General features: G+C 36.4%; 1 protein-coding gene across 1 annotated transcript; it reads right to left on the bottom strand.

The window, feature by feature from the left end:
• Positions 1-1115: 1115 nt before the first annotated feature.
• On the bottom strand, positions 1116-6144 carry LOC137745340 (BEL1-like homeodomain protein 9). Its single transcript, XM_068485284.1, has 4 exons — positions 4694-6144; positions 2215-2582; positions 2057-2117; positions 1116-1935 (listed from the first exon to the last, which is right to left on the bottom strand). Exons 1-4 carry the CDS (start codon positions 5573-5575, stop codon positions 1393-1395), a joined length of 1854 nt encoding a protein of 617 aa, XP_068341385.1. The 5' UTR covers positions 5576-6144; the 3' UTR covers positions 1116-1392.
• Positions 6145-23557: the final 17413 nt, after the last annotated feature.

The following is a 23557-nucleotide window of genomic DNA, read 5'->3' as shown; positions in this document are numbered from 1 at the left end:
TTCATTTTTTAAATTTTCTTTTTGAAAACATGATTATCTAGCAGATGTAAGAAGATTAATGGTTCAGATTTTTGATATTACGTTTTGATATTTACGGTTAACTAAAATATGAGTCGATATTATATAGTTTGTTGAAACTTTATAAACATCAAGCAATATTTTCACTAATAATCAACGATCCAAACCGTTCATCTTCCTGCATCCTCTAATAGATCATGTTTTCAAAAAACAAAATCTGAAAAAACAAAATTTGATGAGAACAATGAAGCGTAAATTTGATCTATGATTTATATGATTATAGTGGCGAATTTCGAAGTTAAGCTCTTCATGAAAGTTGTAAAACTTGTCATTACGAGCGTTTATATTTTTTTTTTCTATATTTTTTTACACTTCTACATTAATTAAAAAACTATTAAAGACTTTAGGTAAGTGAAAATATATTTAAAAGAAAAATGCGTTTTTATGTTTTGGATGTAACAATATAGTATGTATATACCTATTTAGTATTATGTTTTTCATTTGATTATTTATTGGTTTAAAATATATTTTCCTTAACAGGTAACGGGTCGCATCATATTACCTGTTAATATTATCGGGTCGATTTCGAGTCAGGTCATTTTATCCGTTTATTTTAACGGGTGTTACACGACACGACCGGTTAAGATATCGAGTATAACGCGAAAACGACATGAACACAAAAAACACGACACGAATACCAAATCTAGAATGCGCAAAACAATAAACGGTAAGTTAAAGTGATGGAATGCGCCCAGATTGTTGACACATTTCTCTTCCACTACCTGCATTCCGAGTTCAAACCCTTTCCCCTCCCTTTAGAGTAGAATAGAGCAAAAAAATTGCTCGCATTAAAAAATTGGTTAGTTGCATATGCACAGGAGGATTTTCTATCTTCCAACGCATAAAAATAAAAGAACTTTCACGAAAAACTCCCGGTATCATTCACTTTAATAAAAAAACCTATATTTTTATACTAAAACATCAATCCTGATACTATTCACTTTACCCTTTATTTTATCTTTATCATTAAAACTTTTAATTTTCAAATCATTTTTATTAGTTTCCTTAAAAATAATGGCAAGCCATTGCAGGATGACAAAACCTAGCTATAAACTTGGGGCAAATTTTGATTCAAGCCATGTATCATGCACGACGGTTTCATGGGTCTTATTGGACATTTCATCATTTTTTTTTTCCTTCAATCAAATACAAAATTACCTGACAATTTAACACCAATATTACACATGGGGTGTGACAGAATGATACATACCTCTAGCTAACACCACACTATAGGCTAACCATTCAACCATTCTTCAAATTTCAACTGAGATTCTGGCTTAATAAATGAACATCTAATTGCATTTTGTTTGACGTTCATCCCACAAAATCGTGCAAAAGTTGCCCTCCCATGACATCCCTTCCATAATGCCGATTTTGAGCTTCGAAACCAACCATTGCATAGTTCTCGCTATTGCCGTCAAGGCCAAGGCCAAAACGTTCAGCTGCATTGATAGGAAAGGGAGCTGAAAAACCAATGCCATTATTTTGGTGAAGTCCCAGGGTTAGAGACACACCACTACTACTCCCACCTGCCATGTTCATACCAACATGACCTACATGCATATGGCTTGGAAAATTACTGTAAGAGAGGCTTTGTTCAGTAGCCCCCATAGTGATATGATCATGAAGTTCACTTCTGGTGCGCTTAGATGCGGTGTCTTGAACTCTATGGGTGGATGTGGATGGATTCTCGGATCCCAGCGAGTTTGGGGAAGGTAAATGATCATCACTTGATCTATTGGAACTTAAATCCACCCTTTGTGAAGCTTTTTGGGCTTGCCGTGTTTCCAGCATGTGTATTTCTTCCACCATTGGTTTCCATAGCCTTACTCTTGCATTAATAAACCAATTTGAAACCTGATTCAGTTTAAAACAGTTTATCACGATTGCTTGAACACCAGACTCAATTGTTTTGGAAATGGACAACTTTAAAAACTAATATACTGATCCGGTTACATAGATGACAGATGTCACATACCTGGCTTCGTGATAGACCAGTTTGTTTAGCCAACATTAATTTATCCGAGTCGGTAGGATAACTGCAACATAAAGTATTAGATTGAAGTAATGCAAGGCTCATATCCATTGAAGAAAAGACTAACAAGCTGTCAAGTAACTAATTAATTAATTACTTACGGATGCAGGAAGTGTTCAAACAACCAGGCTCTAAGAACAGTAACAGCGCGCTCAGGAAGACCCCTTTGTGGTCTCCAAACAGGTTGGTGATCCACAAAGTCAGAGGAATGAATCGATCTCTGGCCATATACACTTCTACTGCTATGAAGCATAGGACTTTCATCTTTTTCATGTCCTAAATGACTACCATTCCGATTTCTGGAGTGAAGCTGATCAGTGATAGCATTCTTCAAACACTTAAAATGTCTAGCCATGGCTTTTATCGCTAAGTTTGCATAAGGAGCTGCATTTCCAAGCCCAGCAACATACTCAAATGACCTTGCCACTGCCTGCATCTGTTGACAGTATTGCTTGTACCTCCTATAAACCTAGAGCGCACACAAAAAAATAAAATAGCACTTTACAATACCCTTCTATACAAACTGCGACGATATAAATGTTTGGACATCAAAGTGTGCAAATTCTTAAGCTTTTGATCTTTATGCGATGTCAAGAAGTAGAATATCATTAACCAAAAAAATTTAGCAGTGCTACCACCACCCCAAGGATGCAACCAAATTCATCCTTTGAGAAGTTGCTTTGTAAAAAATTCATCTCGAAGTACAAAGAAATTTGGAATTGCCAACCTACCCAATAATATAGTGTAATGAACTCCTAGATGCAAAAAATAGGAATCTTTATTCAATAACATTTAGTTTCGATATAATTCAACAGATATTCTACTGAAACTTTCCATATTCTCTTCGTAACATATACTAGTAATGTTTGCTATGTGATAGGCCGGGTGTGATATGCTTCCATCAAATTGTGCCTACATATTCACCCCACGCCTTTGATTGGTTGGGTTGGAAATACTTGTACGATTGGCCCATGAATATATTCGTTTAGGAGTTAGTCAATGAACCCTTCATTAAAAAGGGTACCAGTACTCAATTTGACAATATTTTTGTTATATGCCATCACATTCACACATAACAACATGCCTTGATAGTGTATTGGGAAGTTCAAAACATAAACACCTAACTTGTTACAGTATTAACGACATCATACTTTACCATTATTATGTAACCTTTGACGATTATAGTGTAACGTTTCAGTTATTGTAATTCAAATGTTGAATGTTAACGCTCTATATGTTGCAAAAGTTAAATGTGGAGTTACGAAACCAAATAGTGAATGACATTACGAATAATTCCCTAAGGTACCCGTATCCATTTTTTGTAAAGAGTACTGTGTATTTGTCCCTGGTACAGAATGAATCAAGAATCAAGATCCATATATGCATCTTGCTACATAATTGCAACGAATTCACTTTGATTTGTTCACTTAGCTCTCCAATAAGTAATTGATCCACATAAGCAAGGGGATGTGAAGTTAACTTCCTTAGGTTTCACCCAAAACCTTCAACCATCATATATATATATATATATATCCAAGTTCTTGTTAAATACACCATATCATATCCAAGTTCTTGTTAAATACACCGTATCATATTGTCTCACAGCTTCCAAGTCTTGACAAGGACCACAAAAATTCACAGCAGACCGAAAACCTATTTGTCAGTGAGATATTAAATAGGCATATGACACCATATATATGCATGAAACCATATAACGTGAGACTGAATCTTCATCATTGCCCTCAACGGCTAAAGCCAGGAAATGTAACCCCGACAGCAGGTTTAAGTCTGACTCAGATATCATCATGAAGACAAAGCAACATGCACTAAATACATATCACACATGCACATGGACGAATTATCACATTTTGAAAGAAAAAAAAGTCATTTTTGCGTTTTTTTGTTCCATTAGAAAGTTTCGAATCTCGGACGCAACCTACTCCTACCCATCATTCTAAATAGGAACTGAAATATTGATTATTTCACTGTTCACGTTTGGTAACTTTGTCTGAGTTCATATCATAAAATTAAATTGCCCCGATCCCATCTTTTAAATTTCAAAAACATTATGGTTTTTATACTTTTTTTTTTTTTTTTTTTTGTTTAAATACATGTAAAAAAAATCAATTTAAACGGATTCCCTCCGCTACTTTAGGGCCAAAACTTGGAGACATTGTCACGTATTAGGAACTCATTCCACGGTTGTCAGATGCTTTATAAGCGAAGATCTCAGTGCATATATTCCCTCCTCCTAACACCTTTTCTGTAAAGACGATTTTTTGTTTTTACACTCACCAGTCTCTCCTTCCTTCAATGCAAGAGTCTCATAATCCCCTATTAATTCCATAATCGCACAAATGAATTGTAGAATAACCCTAATCAGTCCATGTTAATTAACACTACCAAATTAAGGACCGCAGTTTGTACTTTGACCAAAAACCAATGAACAATCATATCATATAATGCACAACATACAGTCACAAACGTCTGCCCAAAATTAAATCATAAAACAAATGTTGGGCAAAACAAAAACTAAAACGGGAAATTAATTAAAAATGTAAGTTAAAATTAATTGCATACCTCGTCGAGCATGGAAATTAGTCTGGACTTTTTTCTTGTACTCTGACCGCCGTCTCCCCTAGCCGTCAGTGAGTCGTCGTCACCAAAGCTCTCAATAGGAGGGTCAAGAAACGAAGAGGAATCCTCCGCCGTCAAGACTTTCGCGCTGTAAATTTCACGACTGCTCACATCGCAAAACTCCTCTAGCAACTGCTGCGCCGGCTTTAAAAACCTAGATCCCTTCAGAATCGAAGCGTACCCGGTGAACGGTCCAAAAGGGACAGAAGCAACACTAACGCCAGAATTTATTGAATCATAATTAATCCCAGGAGAGGAAAATCTCTGGAGACTGTTGTTGTTTGTGTTGTTCTGGGTTTGCTGGGTGTGGTGGGTGTGGTTGGTGGGCTGGGAAGAAGAGAGGGACAGAGAGAGAGGCTCTGGTTTGAAGACGACGACTTGATCGTCATAGGGAGGTTGTTGGTGGTCGAAATCTCTGAGGGGGTGGACGTTTTGAGGGGGACAGAGAAATGGGTTGGCGTTGATTTCTTGAACGGCAGTAAGAGTGAGAGGGAATTGTGGATCCATGTAAGGATGGTGGTTGTTGTGGCGAAAAGTAGAAGATGAGGTGGAATTGGAAGCAAAACCCATCAAGTGGTTGATCACGTGATGATGACTACCCTCTTCTTTCACGGCCGGCTCGGCGCACATGAGCAAATCTGAGGAGGAGATGAAGGAGGTGGTGGGATCGTATGAGAGAGGGAGCAAAGCATGGTGGAGATGTGATGGAGGAGGAGATGGTGATCCGGGTTGGAGGCAATCGGGGTGGGCTTGACCCGCCAGGACCCGGAGCTTGTCCCTTCTGCTCTGTTGGGGCACATGGTAGGGCTCGAAACCCTCAGCCATGAATGGAAAAAGCTCTTTAGAGACTGAGAGAGAGAGAGAGAGAGAGAGAGAGAGTTGCGTGTGGCTAAGAATTTTGTGGGTGAGATTATGGAGAGAAAATAGTGGAAAGGGAGAGGCTAGGCTGTCTTATCATGATGATGGAAGATGATGATCTTATTCTACTGAGCAACGACAACGTCTAAGTATGGCTTGCACAGGAGAGAGAGGGAGAGAGAGAGAGAGAGAGAGAGAGAGAGAGTTGATTGAAGATTTGGGTTTTTGCTTCACTTCACGCATCCTCATATAAACGCAGAGAGAGTTGAGTGAGTTCAGTAGTCACTCACTCACACACAGATCTTGCACAATACCAAAATCTTGTTACAGTCGCTTTCTCTTTCTCTCTAAAACTCTGCATTTCTGGCACATACAACAAGATAGAGAGATAGAGGGGGAGAGAGAAAGAGAGGGAAGGGGCCGGGAGGGCCTGCAGGAGCTGGGAAGCATAGGGTTTCGAGAAACCGGACGACCACCGGCTATTTCCGGTAATAATCGAACTAACTGTGGTGGCAGATATTTCTGACAGGTTTTTGGCTCTTGTCGTTTCACTGATCTTACAATTTTCCTCTCTTTTTTTGAAATTATTTGTTTTTAATCGTTTTTAGAATCCGAATATATTTTTTAAATAATTTTGTATTCCGTAGTTGGGTGGTGATGACGCACGTGAGAACGCGGGAATAGAGGACGTGTGTGTGATGAAGAAATTTTTAGTTATAACGGTAATAATATTTTATGTAAGTGATGAAAAATTGTAATTTTTAAGTTATTAATATTTTAACACATATAACACATCATTTCTATAAAAATACATGATATACCATCTCGTATGACGATTACACTGAAAAATTACTATGCATGATGAATGAAACGTTTTCTGATTTTTTGTTTTGGTTTTGGCATTCCTCCACGCTCGTCACCTTTTCCTTCTTCTCTTCTCGCTTCTCGCTTCACGAGGTTTTCTTCTTTGCTTACTTTCTTTTTCTTTTCTTTTTTCTTTTTTTTTATTTTTTTTATTTTTTACAATTATTATAGCAGCCAATTAAAAGTATGAGCATATAAACGAGAAAGAACGTTGTTCTTCTCTTTTTTTGTTACCAAGAAGCCAATACATGTTCAAATTTCAATACAAAAATGTTATCAATCCGTGGTCTTAATCCACAAATGATATGTAGCACATATTGAAGTTCATAACTCTAAACCTTAAACCCTAGACGCTAAATTATTATATTTAAATGTACAATTATGATTTTACAAAAATGTTTGTATTGCTTTGTTAAAATCGAAACTATTTGTACAACTACATATATTAGTCCTTTTATTCAACTGTCAATTTCCTCGATCGCTTAGAATAGAAATTTGACTCGTTTATGCGTTTTTCAAACACCTTGGTGCAAGAAACAGGAAAGTTATTTGTTCCTTTTGATGGTTTTGAGTATATAAAATATCATCATGTTATGAGTTTATTTAAACTATAATATATTATTGTACATTTGTCAATTGTGCGACTGTTTGTGAATATGTAATATTTGATAGTTTAGTTATTTAATAATGTAAACAAGGAAACTTGTGTTTTGTTTCCAAGTAAACCCTATGTTTATAATTGACGCTTTTAATGAGAATAATAGACGTCTAATCTCTCCCCAATTCTCTCATCTCTATATTTATATGTTTTATTTCCAACACACATGTAATTTTTTTATTATTATATTTTAAAAATTAAATATATCAATTATGTCCTCCGTCAATATTAGGGTTAGGCAAACAGGTAGAGGAATCGCAGGTTGGGGCAGGTACGGGCCGGTTCCAAAAATTGTAAAGAGAAAACAGGCCGGGTCCATATAATTAGAAAAATGGGGTCCTAGACCAACCCGTTTCTAATTATAATGAACGGCCGAGATTGAATGATAACCTATCATCCAATCTCAACTGTTAGTTTCAACCCTAGTGAATTCCTCCCAAGTTCCAGAGTCAGACTCTCAGTCCCTCGACTCCCTCCCCTCCCTCGACTCTCTCAAATCTCAATCGTCTTCTCTTCCTCACAGTGCTCACCAGCCTCACCTCACAGAAATCACCCAACCCATCATTGTCGTCGTGACCAACATAACGACACCACCCATCCAGCCATCAACCTCAACGACATCCCAAAAAACCCATCGTCATCTCCATCGAGCAATTGCAGGAGGTCCAAGACGAGCTCTAGAAGGTTGTACCTCCATACCTATCTCTGCATATCCTTGTTGTGCCTGCGTAATTGAACCAAATGGAAAATGGTTTGGGTTTCGATGATGCTCTATTTAGGAAATTTCTACCAATTTAGAGGTTATTATGTTCTTGTTTTTGAAATTCAATTGATTTTGGGGGCATGCATGAGTCTAAAAGGGATTCGATTTTTGGGTTTTGGTTTTCTGTATATAGGGAAATTAACCCAGAAACAAATAAATCTCAGTGAGCTAAGTTACTAGAACTTCTTCTTCGAAGTGTTTTCGAGTTGCAACGATGAGGAAGTGGACGATCCCTTCCGTTTTGCTTCTGCTTTGCCATCTCTCACTCATCCCCGATCAAGGTACGCCTAGGGTTTCTGTAGATCTCGATTAGTTGAATTGTGAATGATGCATTGTTATGAGTAAATGTTTCTGAATTCGAAGTTTGTAATGGAGATTTGATATTGATTAGGTTTTTTTGATGATCTCTGTTTGTTCACGTCGGAAATTACATGCCAATGCGGAGGCTAATTCCGACGAGCTCGTGAAGGTTGAGGAGCATATCGGCGCCATTCCACAAAAAATAAAAAAAACATAATATTTTAATCCAACTCTTATGTTCTCTTTTTATGGGGTACGTTTTTCACTAATTGCTGATGTGGAGGCTAATTTTCAAACAAAAGCAAGCTCCTTTAACCCTACTTTTAGATGGGCAATCAAGGGCAAGAATTATATAACCCTTACGTGCTTGATTTAAAGGGGAAAGGTGTAACTAGGGATTCCAAAAGCATAATCCAAAAAGAGGGTAGGCGCAATTAATTAAAGTTGTTCTGCTGTGCATATCGATTAGGTTAAGATTACTGCTACGTAACCAAACCATATAAGCAGCAAATACTCATTTGGAAAAGGTGACACTTACGACAACCAGGAGGCGGGAGCCAACTTCCTCGTATATATATTCGTTATTGAAGTATTCTTTTTAGTTTTCAATAACAATCCCATTGACCCTTTTTTTTTAAAGGAATTTAGGGTCTATTAGGTATTAGAGGTCAGGTCCCATGATCTCTAAGTTGATGATGCATTCATAAATGCATTTTATGCTGCATTGCGTACACAATCCTTTTCTTATTCTTTGTTTTTATAAATGGAGGAAATCAAACTATTGACCTAGTTTAATCCGATGCATTATCTTACTCCCGCTCGCTACTTGAATTAACCCACATTAAATAGAAAATATTAACATTTGCATGGTCTTTGTTAACGTTAATTAAATACGAGTGTTATGTATTCTTTAAGGAAACACATTTTACTAATATGTACATGTAATCTTATGATACTAATGATATCAATATAATTTGGTACACAACTTATGTATAACTCTTTAACGAGAATATATATACATTTTTTTTTTTAATATAAGAAGTATCACATCACACATTTATGATACAACTCCCATGTGGAATTGAGACTTCTTATATTGCATTACATTGAATTATATGATATAAATATGGATGTGTCAAAAGGGGATTACATTTCTATTTAGAAGTACAATAATTGATTAACTCTAATCTAACACGTAGTTTTGGCCTATGTGTAAACCGGTACACTAGAGGCATGTACATCGTTACTTTCAAAAGATGAAGCATCATTTTGAATTTTTTGGGTTCGTTGGCAAAAGTGTCAATTCGAATTTTCATTAAAGTGTTTATTCTGATTGACATCTTTTATTGATCTTGGTTTAAGAAAAAACACTGTTGAAAAATAAGCATATATGTACCTTTGTCCTTCATTACACAGGCCCTTGCTGACGGTATCCGTGTATTGAGTCTTAATTTTAACAGGGATAGGCATGCAAGCTTGTGACTACCCAAATTCTCCAATAATCTGTCGGACTAACAACGATTTCTCTAAATTTATAGGAACTTCCAAAAATAATATTTACTCCATAAGAATAAATCAGGTCGAGAACAAATGTGGTGGTAAAAACTAAAAAAGTAATCATAGCAAAGGAGGGGAAAGAGGCCCAGCTGCACATAGATGTGACCAAACCTCCCTCGACCTTCAGCAGCAGTACGCACCACCATATATAGCCACAATGCAACAGGCTCATATTTCTTCCTATAAGGTCATCTCCAATCGATGAGTGGCTAGAAGGCTTGTTTTAGTTCTCTGGTTTTTCAAGATATTAATATTTTAATAAACAATACAAAGTCATATTTGTCTCCGTCCCCAACCAAGGGTCAAAGGGCCAAAGGGCTCGTTTTAGCCCTGTCACAAAAAACCGTCTCCAACCGAGGACCATAGGGCCAAACATAATTTATTATTTAAATATAAAAACTACAACAACTTAAATTTAAAAACAATAACAACTAAAATTTAAAAACGATAAATTGAATTTAAAAACTACAAATTAAATTCGAAAACAACATTAACTGAAATTTAAAAACTACAATAACTTAAATTTAATATCCATAATCAACATCATCTTCATCATCCGTCATTGTAGGAGTATAAAAAAATATGAAGTTATAGGAAAAAATGGAATTTAAAAAAAAAAATTGTGAAATAGAAGTTATAGGAAAACATGGAATTTAAAAAAAATATGAAACAAATTTTGTAAAATAAAAGTTATAGGAAAACAGTACAGTAAAATAGAGTGAGAATTATACCATCGATGATAATCGCCTACACCAAGATTTGCCAATAATCCTCGTCAGTACGAAAACTCTGCTACTAACACCTGGAGGGGCGAAAAACAATGGTGAGTGGGCCTAAAGATAAAGTTTTAATAAAAACCTTTTGAAAGCATTATAACCCCTCGCCGTAAAACCTGTATAGTTTCCAAAAAATAATACTACTACGTAGGTATAAAAACCAATGCACAAGAGCAATGAAAACTGAAGTATGCCATGTCATAATATCTTAGCAATAATAAATGTAAGCCAGGTGTGAAACCAATATAAAATAGTATGCCAATCGGAGTCACCTAACGTGACCTGTACGATTAAATCTGTAGCTCATCAATCTAAGCTAGAACACGAGTGAGAATCACCTAGTGTGACCTGTACGACAGGCTGGGTATAAATATGTACGCTCAAGTGCTACAATCACGTGAAGGCTGTGCGATAATTCGCGGGTCACTTACGAGTCGAAACCACCTATTGTGGTCTGTACGACAGCCTGACACCAGACTTAGATCCAAGGTGAGTGTGCAGTGTAGGAGGTGAACAATCATGTGAAGGTTGGCCCTAGCCCCTGGCGGGAGTACTAATACTGGGGTGCAGCCATGATGAGCTCTAAATAAATGTGTGAATACCAATGCAATACAACCCATTCAATCACATAATACTCACATGAAGCTTACCTGAGTCTCCACATCATCACACAATACAATTCACAAGTGTATCAATGCAATATTTAAAATGTAACTTATTTACGATTTGGCAAGCAAAGCATAGTTCCATATAAAATAAAATAAAAACGTTTCTGGAAATCATAAAGTTTATACACACACACACACACACACACACAAACTATAAAAAGGAAAAAGACCCACTCACCTGAGGTCCGTGCTACAACTCCCTAACACGAATATCGAGGCATCACGAACGATCGTTGCCTAGAACAAATATTCAGTTACGTCTCAGAATTTTTATCAATAGAACATGTAACTTACATAAAAACACATCCCCAAGGGCATTCTAGAATGATTTGAAACCAATTGACCAAAAGTCAACCGTAGGTCAAAGATCGACGGTAAGATCCACAACCCTACGTAACTCGATCCGGAAGATCCGCATCATAGATTTCCGATCCATAACTTCCAAATATCCACATTATGCTTCTAAAACATCATACTAAAGTTTCATTACGATCCAGCAGTCGGATCTCTGCCAATTGTAAATTCAAGCGGCGGTCAACATTTTATTTTACGAACTTAGGAATCCAATTCGGGAAGATCCACATGTCAGATTCCCGATCCGTCAGTTCCTATCGTCCTCAAATATTATGAATAATAACCTATTAAAATTTTGCGGTGATCCAACGGTTGGATCGTCGATTCAAATAAGGATCAAGTGGCGGACCTTAGCGAAATTGTACCCAAACAATGGAATTTCGTTAATCAAACTTCACCTATGCAATTGGAGTATCAAACTTAGCTTAGGAATGTTAGGTGGGGTATCGGCCCATGCCGCTGCACACGGCAGTCAGCCGCCCTGACTTGCCGAAAAAATCAACTATTTCAAAAAATTCAAAAATTTCACGGAAATGAAGATCTCAATGAGTAGAGCAAGTTTCATACATGCGGCTAAGTCCAAATTGACCGGAAAAAGTTTCAAATCGCCAAGAACCCGCTGAAACCCTAGAATTTAGGTGTTCTTCAATTCGATCAATCTGCAGTTTGGGCTTGGTTCTTAACCTCCAGAAAAGTGTTTTGGTGGTGTTGATTGAAGGTAAATGTTTTAGAAATGGGTGGATCGCCGCCTAGTATCCACGAAGCCGTGCTTCAGCCTTCACGAAATTGGAACCAAAACTCTCTGTTTTTGGGCTGAGATGGTGGATGGGAGGCCACATGAGTGATTTTCAAGTGATGGATGGTGGTGATCAACAAGAAAAATGGTGGAAATTTGCCGGATTTGGGTCGGGTGGTGCGCGGGTGACACAACCCGACCGAAATCAAGGCGTGCTGGCCATCACGTCTTGATTTCGATCAGGGTGTGTCAGTTTGGTACTCGGGCCCCCACCACATCCAGGCCCAGGATGTGACAGTGGGTGTATGGACCGACGGGAAGGCTGGAGCTTTTTTTTTTCTTTTTTTTTTCTTCCTGATTTCTGATTGGTCCTTACCCTTTAATTTGATTGGTCCCTTATTCTTGGCTTAAAACTGATTGGGCTTCTTTCCCACAAGGTGGGAGTTCAAATAATTTATAATCTAAAATGTAAGTAATCAATTTCAAACGTCTGTAACTATACCGTTATAATCCGGGCTCGCAACCGGCTTTCGCCTAAGCGTTCGTACCATCGAGTACTACGCAAATATGCCAAAAGAATAAGTCATACGTTTCTCTAGATGATGGTCAACAGAAGTCCAAGTCCTTGCCTTTAGGATATTTTCGTAAAATCACTTTTTTAAAATTTATAAAAACGAAAAATTAGTGACATGTAGTCACAATTGAAGGAATATATACCAATACCCGTAATTTAGAGTTCAATAATAACAGCCAATAGTAGTCTAATTATTTTAATTTATAAAGTGCTAGCCAATTTAGAGTTTCGTCTTAAAATTATACATGAAACTTGACGAATCATAACAAATCCAACTACCGAGGTTGAGATGGTGATTCAATACGCAAAACCCCTAATTTTTTGTCAGCATTCTTGAGGAAGTAAGGTTATTTGATCATCATGATCATAGGAATTGGTATATGTACGGTGCTTTTATTATTATTATTATTTTTTTTAAGGGTTTAGGGTTTAGGACTCCACATGATATTGTGATAATTGAAAAGTAGGTCTTTCACTTTTTTGTAACGCTCGTTAACGAGTCAGGTTGTTAGCAGATTATTTGTTAAGATAACGATTATGATATGAAAAGACACAAACACGACCTATTGGCCAAGCCTATATATTAAGCATGATAATTTTTTGCATGATCCATTAACCTGATACGAAACGACACAAAATAACAGATTATGAGTTAACTTGTTAACGAATCGGATTATTATTAGATCATTCGTTAAAAATTTGTTAAAATAATAGCCATTTGAATAACAAATATAATAGGAAAATAATAAGAACATGACAAGTAAGAGTCATACGGCTAATATAATAGGTGTACCAGGAAGTCATAATGACAATAAAGCTGTTTCATAGAGGGCCTCTAGGGAGGTACGTAAGATAAACTGCTCCTTAGCAAGCTAAGCTACTGCTCCCCGGCTAAATTATATGGGAATCAAACATGGGTATATATGTTCATCAGGTGACATCGTCATGCCAACGTTTTCTGTCCTTTAAAAGCCCTCGATGCCAAATCTTTTGCTTGGTCAAGAGACCAAAGATACAGTTAATACAGAGACACGTACACAGACCTAGCGCCGGATTCTTCTGTATTCAATCTTACTCGAAAGAACGGAACGGTGTTTCAAGTTAAGATTACAGCCTTTTGCTTCACATGTACAGTGACAGAGTCTCCTCAGTCCGTACTTTACGCTATACAGTACTCCATTTAATAGTCCTTACATATATATGACCAAATAGTGACCCACTCACAATGCCTAGCCAATGGGCGAGGATCCCATCCGGATCCAAATGATGGGGATCTTAGAGATCCTCAAATCTTAACTGTTCATCGTATATCGTGCGGTTAGAAATTATTTGAATTTTATTATTTAAAATTAAACATAAATAGTACTTGATGAAAATTGACCGTACGATATACAATAAACAATTAAAATGTGAGGATTCCTAAAATCCCATCATTTGATTCTGGGTGGGATCCTCATCCCTAGCTAATAATGTCATAATGTTAAACCTACTAGTACTTTAGCATTTAGTTATTTTCCTACCGTCACTCACGAAGTACCGGATATTACAGAGCACCTAAAAATGTACCACAAAATATTATAAATTGGCCCCTAATCTATACAAATATTAAGTTAATCACTATTTTTCAGGATTTGGTGTACAAAGCAAGTTCTTAGGCCATCTTCAACCGAAGGCTAGCAAGATAGCTCGTTTTAGCCCCCTGACTCTTCAAGATATTAATATTTTAATGAACAGTACATGACCATATTTCCCTCCATCTCCAACTAAGGACCAAAGGGCCATAAGACTCGTTTTAGCCCTGTTACAAAAAATCGTCTTCAACCGAGGGTTAAACATAATTTATTATTTAAATACTACAACTTAAATTCAGATTTAAATCCAACGGCTAAGTACTGTAAAAAACTACAACATAATTTATTATTTAAAAACAACAACTTAAATTAAATTCAAGTTTTGTAAAATAGAAGTTATAGGAAAAAAATATAATTTAGAAAAAATATAAAACAAATTTTGTAAAATAGAAGTTATAGGAAAAAAATATAATTTAGAAAAAATATAAAACAAATTTTGTAAAATAGAAGTTATAGGAAAAAAAATGTATAAAAAAAGAAAAGAAAAAAGGGCTAGCTGCATTTGAAATTTGGCCTAGAATTTTTGTCGGTTATAACTGACAAGAATGCTAGAATGTTTGGCCCAAGTCGGGGCTGGCTGGATTGGGCCAGCCCTCTAGCCCTTTGGCCCTTTCAGATTCTATGGGACCCATAAGCCCTCTGGCCTAGCTTTCGGTTGGAGATGATTTTTGATCCTCTGGACCCTTCGGTTAGAGATGACCTTATTATCTTTAGGGCATTTGTGAATTCAGGTAGCACTAATAAAGTAATGGCTATGGAAGTCTAAAATGGGCTCACAAAGAAGAATAATGATTAAAAGTTAAAAAGGTATGTTAGATGTAAAAATAAGTGTGAATAACACTTTTTTGTCAGCAAATAGCAATTGACTTGACAGTTAAATAGATAGAGAGACAAATAATGTAATACCTTGTAACTTTAAGTGTGTTAATACTAAATTTTGAAAGACAGAAGCTAAACAGTTACTAGTCTTAAACTACAAGTCAACAAGAGTGCAAAATGTAATTAACTGTTTTGTTTTCTAACCACAGGAAACATATGTGATCAGTTAAAAAAAAGCGAGAATCGATGTGACAAAAAAATTTCTCGTTTAAAAAAAAAATGGTAAATTATATCTATTATAACCTCATATAATATCTTTAAAATATTTCACTTTCATACATTTACTTATCATTTGATTTCAATTTCATACATTCGTTAAAAAATCTGTTAAGTAAACTGTTAAGTGATGACATGACAAATATAGGATCCCTATTTATACTGACATAGCCGCCACATTTATGCTACATGCTAAATACTTAATAAAATATTTTAAAATATTAAAATAACTATTTAAAGAAAAAATAAAAAAAAATAAAAAAAAGGGATCCCTTTTTCCCCAGAATCCCCACCTTCCCAACCCCCATCACCCACCCCTTCCCTCATCCCCATCACCTTAGCACTGTGACTTCAATCAAGGAGGTGGAGAAGCAGGACAACCATTCTTCCTCATCCTCCTTAACACACAGCCAAATCCACAAAAAAATCGAACCCTCCAGACTCCAGAAACAAAACCCAAATCGTAAATTGAGAGATATATCAAAAAAATTTAGAGATCAATTTGATGGTTGAGGGGCTTCAGAGGTATGAGAGCACATTTGGGAGGCAGGGCTCTGGGTCTACACCAGGCGTTTAATCGAGCGGAGGTGAAGAAGCAGGCGGAGGCAGCTTGAGGCGGCGCGGAATCTGGCACGGCAGAACCCACCATGGAGCAGAGGCGATCGAACGGAGGAATGAGTTATCGGACGGTCAAGGCTGCGGGATCTGTGACGTGTTAGGAAAACTGAAGCCGGCGTCGACCGAGATCGAACAAACAGGAATTTTGCTGTGTTTAAGGAGGATGAGGAATAAGGGGAGCATATGAGGGAGTGAAAGGGTGGAAGGAGGATCAGGAAAGGAGGATGAGGGCCCCATAGAAACTGCTCGACAGGAGGCTGAAGAGCTCCGTGTCGGAGCTACTTTGCCGGTGTACTGGGGGAAGAGCTCGCCGGGGAGGTTCTCGTTGAAGATGGAGGCGCAGTGGGGAGGGAAGTGGTTGCAGGTGATGGGGGATGGGGGAAGGGGTGGGTGATGGGGATGGGAGAAGGGGATGGGCTCGGGTGGGGAAGAAGAAGGGGATTTTTTGGTTTTGGGTTTTTTTTTTTTCAGAAGATTCAGGTTTTAAAAAAAAAAAAATTAATTAACTTTTTTTTTGCCACGTGGAACAAATGTGGTAGCTACATCAGTTTTTAACAGATAAATAGATGAAAAATGTAACGGATGTACTATATTGAAATAAAATAGTATATGAGATATGAATATTAAATGTTTTAAAGATATTGTATGAGGTTATAATAAACCTCAATTTACCCAAAAAAATTCTATAGTTGGTATACTTGACAAAATGGTATGTTTCAACAAAAATTGAAATCCATGACAAAATGGTATTGTTTCAAGAAAAATTGAATTCAATCACTAAGACCTGGTTTGGTACTGAGGTGATTCTGAAAAAAGCTGGTATCAAAAAAAACTGGGAGCTGTTTTTGTGTTTGGTAAACATTCAGCTTCAGCTTTTTTTCACAGTTTTGGGTGGAAAAAAGCCAAAAACAAGAAGCTGCAAAACCTAGCTTTGAAAAATCGGCTTTTTTTCACATCTGTTTTACATAAAAGTTTATCAAACACTATAATACTGTTTTTTTTTTTTTCAAAAGCACTTTTACAAAAAAGTTTACCAAACACTCTGCTGCTTTATTTCACAGCCGCTTATTCTCACAACACAGCAGAATCAGCTTTTTTTCAAAGCACAACAATATCAAACCAGCCCTAAGTCTGTCAAATTTCTAATGAACGGCACACAGTTTCTCATTAAACCCATATTAAAAATTGTGTAATATTACAGACACCAATTTTATAATGGTAATGATAGGGAATTAAATTTGTAGATTAAATTTTGTAAACTAAATTATATAAAAGTTGATAATTGAAGTATTACTTTAAGTATTGATTAACGTGCTTATTCTTATTGATGATACATGTGACATCCCGTCCCGAGATTATAAAAAACGTACGTGTGAATCGACCATTTTACCCCTAGTTCGTTACATTTACGTTTAGTGTTGTTTTGTGTGGTGTGGCATGTGTTGGACCACACACACACACTCACACACACTGTCTCTATCTCTTCCGTGATTCCCTCTCCCTCTGTCTCTTCTCTCTCTCTCTCTCCCGAGCTCCCATTTCTTCTTCTTCCTTCACACTTGTACGGACAAACCCAAAACCCTTCAAACCATCCCAGATCGAGGAAACTAAGGACACCTTCGAACTCGTGAAGCTCGTACGAGTGCAACCATACCATTTTCAGGTGAGAAATCCTTCGTTTTCATGTCGATTCGAGGTAGTCCGATTTAGGTACTATTCATGCAAACTTAATCTAGCATGTTTTTGGGATTTTGAAGCTTGTAGATGTCTTAGTGAGGTCCCAAGGAGCCTCGGAGTGCTTCGTTGGACAAATTTGGATGTCGGGATAGCTTGGTTCAAAGTTTGGCCGGAGCTTTCGAGGCTTTTTCCGGCGAATCCACGGCGAGTTAGGGGTCGAGGCAGGTATGAATGTGTTCGTCTCATCAATACCTTCATTTTGATATAAAATACGTCGAAAATGGTTAAGAAATGAAGAAGTTATGACACTTTGAAGTTTACCCAGAAATTCCGGCAAAACACCCACCTCCGTCGAAACCAGTCCGGCGACGCGAGGAAAAAGACGCGTGTATGGGCAGCGCGTATACAGGGCGCGTGAGAGCTCCAAATTGAGTTCTAAAAATTGTCACGTGTTCGTGACGTCGTGTAGATCACCGTGGTATATTCACACACCCAAATTGAGTAACGTATGACAAAGTTATTGACGAATGTTTGTGTATGTGCGTTTAAATGATGATTTTATAATTATTTTTTTATAGGTGAAACTTGTACGGACGACGAATGTAACCAAACTAGGCGTGAGGGTTACGAACCGGCTACTTATCAGTGAGTGGGCAGTTATTTTTCAGTATATATATACGTATGCTTGACGTATTTCCCAGAAAACGTATTTTAAAAGAAATACGAATTAAATATCCTGTCATATATGCATCATATTTTAATATGTGCATTACCATAATTATGCATACTGTTGTATGGTGCTGAGGAGGCCCAGGTAAGCTACATTTGACATACATTTGATATACATTTGATATACGTATGAAATACGTTTGGAATACGATTGAAATACTATGAAAATACAAATGAAATATGATTGAGATATGATTGGAATATGATTGAGATATGATTGAAATATGATGAATTATACGATTGTGATATGATTGAAATATGATTGAGATATACTTAAGATACGATTGAGATATTATGCTGACAACGATCATGAGATATGATTGAGATATGAATAATGATATGATAGAGATGCTTAGAGAGCTCATAACCTGCACCCCCGGTGTTAGTGCTCCCGCCCTGAGCAGGGCATAGTCCTTCACGTGATGTTCACCTCCCGCACCATATGCTCAGCTTGGATCCAAGCTAGGTGCACATGCCTGTCGTACAGACCACATTAGGTGGTTCCGACTCGTAGGTGACCCGCGATTATTCGCACAGCCTTCACGTGATCGTAGCACTAAAGCGTATATATACGTTACACCCAGTCCTGTTGTACAGACCACTTTAGGTGGTTCCGACTCGTGGGCAGGTTCAGTTGTTCAGTTATTGAGTTTGAGATTGGAGCTCTATATGCAGCTGTACAGGTCACGTTAGGTGACTCCGGCTGCCAGATGTTATGCTGTTGATGTTATGAGATGATTATGAGCTATATATGCAGCCGAGGGCTGAGTTGATTGTGATGAAATGATTATGAGCTATATATGCAGCCGAGGGCTGAGTTGATTATGATGAGTTGATTATGAGTTATATATGCAGCCAAGGGTTGAGTTGATTAAAATGAAAGAGTATGAGCTATGTTTATAGCCGAATGTTGAATTGATTATATGTTATTCCATCATATTCACATAGAGATGATGAGCATTCTGTTATGATACTTGGCATGACATACATTCATATTGTCTAGCATAATTTGAGATATATTACGTATATGAGTATATACTTTATTTCTGGGAAACTATACTTGTTTTACGGCGAGGGGTTAATATATTCAAAGAGAAAAGAAGGTTCTGAATAAGTTTGTTTTGCTGACCCACTCAACTTTGTTTTGCGCCCCTCCAGGTTTAAGATATCAGAGCTTGGTGGCTACGAGGAATCCAACGGTGTTCTGACAGAATGGACAAAAATTAGGACTCACCTTTGGGTGTTTAATCTTAAAAATTGTATCTTTAAAGCTTCCGTACTGTGTAAATGGTTACGTCACTCTCACGTGACGGCCAGCATGCCCTCCTTCGGGACGGGGTGTGTCAATACATCACTTAGTTTATAAATTTAATCTACCTAGCATTACTCATTTTATAAATTGAATTTGTAAACAAATAATGTGGTTATTAATTATTGGAGTTAATGTGTTTTGAGAGATTATATTCAAACAACCAAAATTACTTTTCCCATACCCTTTTAATTTTTTAATATTTTTTACACACCACTAACGTTTGATAGAAAAATATTAAAAATTTAAAAGAGTATAAAAGAAGTAATTTGAAATGTGTGAATATAATCTCCCATGTATTTTTATCTGTTTATGCAAAACTTTTTATTTTCATTTCTCGGTTATTCTTTTCATTTATTTGGGTCAAAGACAAAAACAATTGTATGTTCCCCTTTGTTAATTTTGGTTTATTTTCTCACAGTACAAAAACGGTGTCAGCAATTGCCTGGAAGGGGAAATCACGACTATTCACTGCATCGTACAGTCATCGTGCAAAAAAGAAAGCTCCTCCAAAATATATAAGCGTAAAAAGAACTCATTAATAAAAAGAAAACTAATAAAAAATTCTTAAAAAAATTAGTTTTAATAAGAAATGACAAATAAATGTGTAAGTGAATAGTAACATGAAAGTTAAAAATATTTTTTCTTTTAAAAGTGAACAATACTGATAATGTTTCGTTAAAACTTCTATTAATAAACCATGTTTCCTTCTTTTTCTTGTTAGTCAATAAAAAAAAAGGTTGTTTGCGACACTTTTTTTTTTTTATTCTTTTCATTTGTAAGGATGTTCTAACTATATACGAAATTTTTGATTAATAAGATAAAAAATTTCCCGGGAAACTGCGTTGAATTTCCGCTCCTCAAAAGTAGTCATTAACGGAGGTTTGTTATAATAGAGAAGCAGGAGGAGGAAAGGAAGCTAGAGAGAGCTCGCTAAGGAAAGAAATGAATCGATAGTTTTCGTTGTTACACAACTGCATACAAAGTTTTTACTTATACTGTTTCTAACAAATCTTGCTGATATGACACTTAAACTTAATTATATTCATTTTTTTTGTTTTTTCAAATCCTAGGAAAAAATACAAAGTAAAAACTAATAAGTGTTGACTGCCATGAGACAACTCAAATAACACATTTCACAAATACATAAAATTGGAAAGAGATCCTCTTCGGATCTTTCTCTTCAAAACTCAGAGATCAAGTGATTTGGGCTTTTAAAGTTTGATCTAATGACTAAAAATAAAGAAGTTAGTAAAAATTTTTAAAAGTTATAATAATTTTTTACCATTAAATTAAATTTTAAAGATCTTGACCATTTGGTCCCTGAATTTAAAAAAATAAAAAAATAAAAATTCAAAAATGATCTCTTTCCCATAAAATTCCTCCCCTGTAATTTAACCCACACAAGAATTGCCAGTCTGCCATAATAAAGCAGTTTACTAAAGCTTTTCTAATCGTATATATTTTTGGCTAACTAGGACTTTGTATTTCAAACGTAAGGACCGTCCGATGTTCCTCGAACTTGGCATTCGACCTTGATCAGCTATCGAATTGCTGGGCGGCCCCCGCGGAGCTGCAGGACCCAGGCTAGCACCTATATCTCACTAGTTGCATATGCATGTTTATAGGCTTTGAACCGTGCACATCCGTTGCAGGTTTGCAAAGTGCCAGCAGAGGAAGAAAGTCAGGTGTGTTGGATTACTCTTACAATAATGTTGAAGTCATCGAAACTAATTTTGGTTATTGAATGATTCACAGCTCAATATGTACATGTACTTCGTGTAACTGCCACTCAATTCCATGCACGAAGTATTCCACACTATAGCTAGTTACGAAAATTGATGTTGCATGCATGGCTATAAACAAAAATAATTAAGGAAAACTAATGAAAATGATTTGAAAACTTTGAGTTTTAACGATAAGGAAAAAATAAAGGATAAAGTAAATAATATCAGGATTGACTTTTTAGTGTAAAAATGTTGTTTTTCGTTAAAATGAACAATACCAGAAACTTTTCGTTAAAGTTTCCAAATAATTAATGGTCAAGATGTAATTAGAGAGATGAACACTAAAGAACATATATAGTTGAGACGAACGACAATAGCGAAAATAACTTCCGACCTTAAGACTTTATTCAAGACCTTGAATTGTATTGGGTCTCTGTTGTGGATTAAAGTGGGTTTATGCCGGATTGGAATTCTTAATGATATATTGTCATGTGCTTGGTTCAATGGAAGAATGACTGGATTTGACCTTCATTCTTTCAAGACTAGTGTATAATACAAAATAAACTTCAATAAGGTTGTCTAATTGTGTACAGTTCTTAAACTAGTCTTACATTTTTGTGACAAGTGCCTTAAAAACAAATGTGATCAGACAATCGTATCCATGTGTTTCTCGTACAATACTACTTACATATTTGGTGTAGGCCTCAGAGGTGATATTAATTCATTTTACCTTCAATTCAATTGTAACTAGTTATTTTAAATGTGGATAATGTATTCAGGTTCGATTGATATGCAGAACAGTCAACTCCCTTGAAAGTTACTTGATATATGTCGACTGATCACATGCGTACATGACAGTCCACTGGAAGTTTTGACCAAAACTGGCAGCGTGAACACTTATGAAGCCCTGGCTTTCCTCTGTGGGTTATTAATTTTCCGTAATCCCATACATGTTTTGGATAGTGATTTAGTATCTTGTTAGATGTCTAGGCTAAGGGTATGACATTGGAAAGCAGGCGTAATTGGTTGCATAATATTGCTGAGATTTTTCTGTGAGTGCAGCTGTGCAAGAAGAATATATGGCTTGCTCTAATTAACAAAATAAATTCTCTGTTCACTCACGGAAGTATTCTTAATTTCTTGCAAGATTTTTTTTTTTAATTTTTTTAATTTATTATTTTTTGGGTTGAATAACGTTACAAAAGAAATTACAAAGAAAATTCTCGCCGAATCATTTGCGCATTAAGGTTTTTGTCTTTCTAAAGTTTCTGTTATAGCATCCGATCACTAATCAAAGAAGACAAAGACACGGATAACGTTAAACAATCATGCATGCATGACTAATGACTTTGTTTCATAATCGAGCCAATTTTCTCGACAGGGGAAAGCGATTGGTCTCCTTCCTTTCGTGCTAGTTGCTACCACTAACTTACAAGCCAATAATCTCATTCCATATAGGGAAATTTGGAAAAATAACCAAATTTTGAGCTCTGTATAGAATTATAACCACCTTTCAAAATTTATGATATTATTAACCAAAATGTGATATGAAAGTACTAATTTATCCTTAATGACTAAAATTCTTGAATAAGGGTTTGTAACTGTAAGGGTCTCCTCAGCCGTCGCCATGACTTTCATTGTTTTGCAACTTGAGTACAACAGATATGGGTTCCTACCTGAGCAATATTATATGCGAGGGAGAGATAATTTAAAGCTAAAACTTATCCATATATCCACACACACACACATATGATATATATACATATACTAAAAGAAAATGAATAGGAATATTGTCAGGGAAACTGAATTTTCATTCTGTTAAAGAAGAAGAGGAGAAGGAAATGGTTCGTATTTGGGCGTTGGAGGATAGCAGGAGAAGATCGGTGTTAATACAAGAGGTTGTGGTGGCAGCG

The sequence above is a fragment of the Pyrus communis genome, chromosome 9 (genome assembly GCF_963583255.1).
Source record: "Pyrus communis chromosome 9, drPyrComm1.1, whole genome shotgun sequence".
NCBI lineage: Eukaryota > Viridiplantae > Streptophyta > Magnoliopsida > Rosales > Rosaceae > Pyrus > Pyrus communis.
The sequence above is the reverse complement of the archived record's forward strand: the minus strand, read 5'-3'. Positions and strand labels throughout refer to the sequence as shown.

Bases quoted from the DNA above. Each gene is read 5' to 3' on its own strand.
- LOC137745340 (XM_068485284.1), bottom strand. From the start codon at position 5,575: ATGGCTGAGGGTTTCGAGCCCTACCATGTGCCCCAACAGAGCAGAAGG. The intron at 2,583-4,693 runs GTATGCAATTAA...TGTGCGCTCTAG, and splicing joins TAATTTCCATGCTCGACGAG to GTTTATAGGAGGTACAAGCA. The intron at 1,936-2,056 runs GTATGTGACATC...AAACTGAATCAG, and splicing joins CTGGTCTATCACGAAGCCAG to GTTTCAAATTGGTTTATTAA.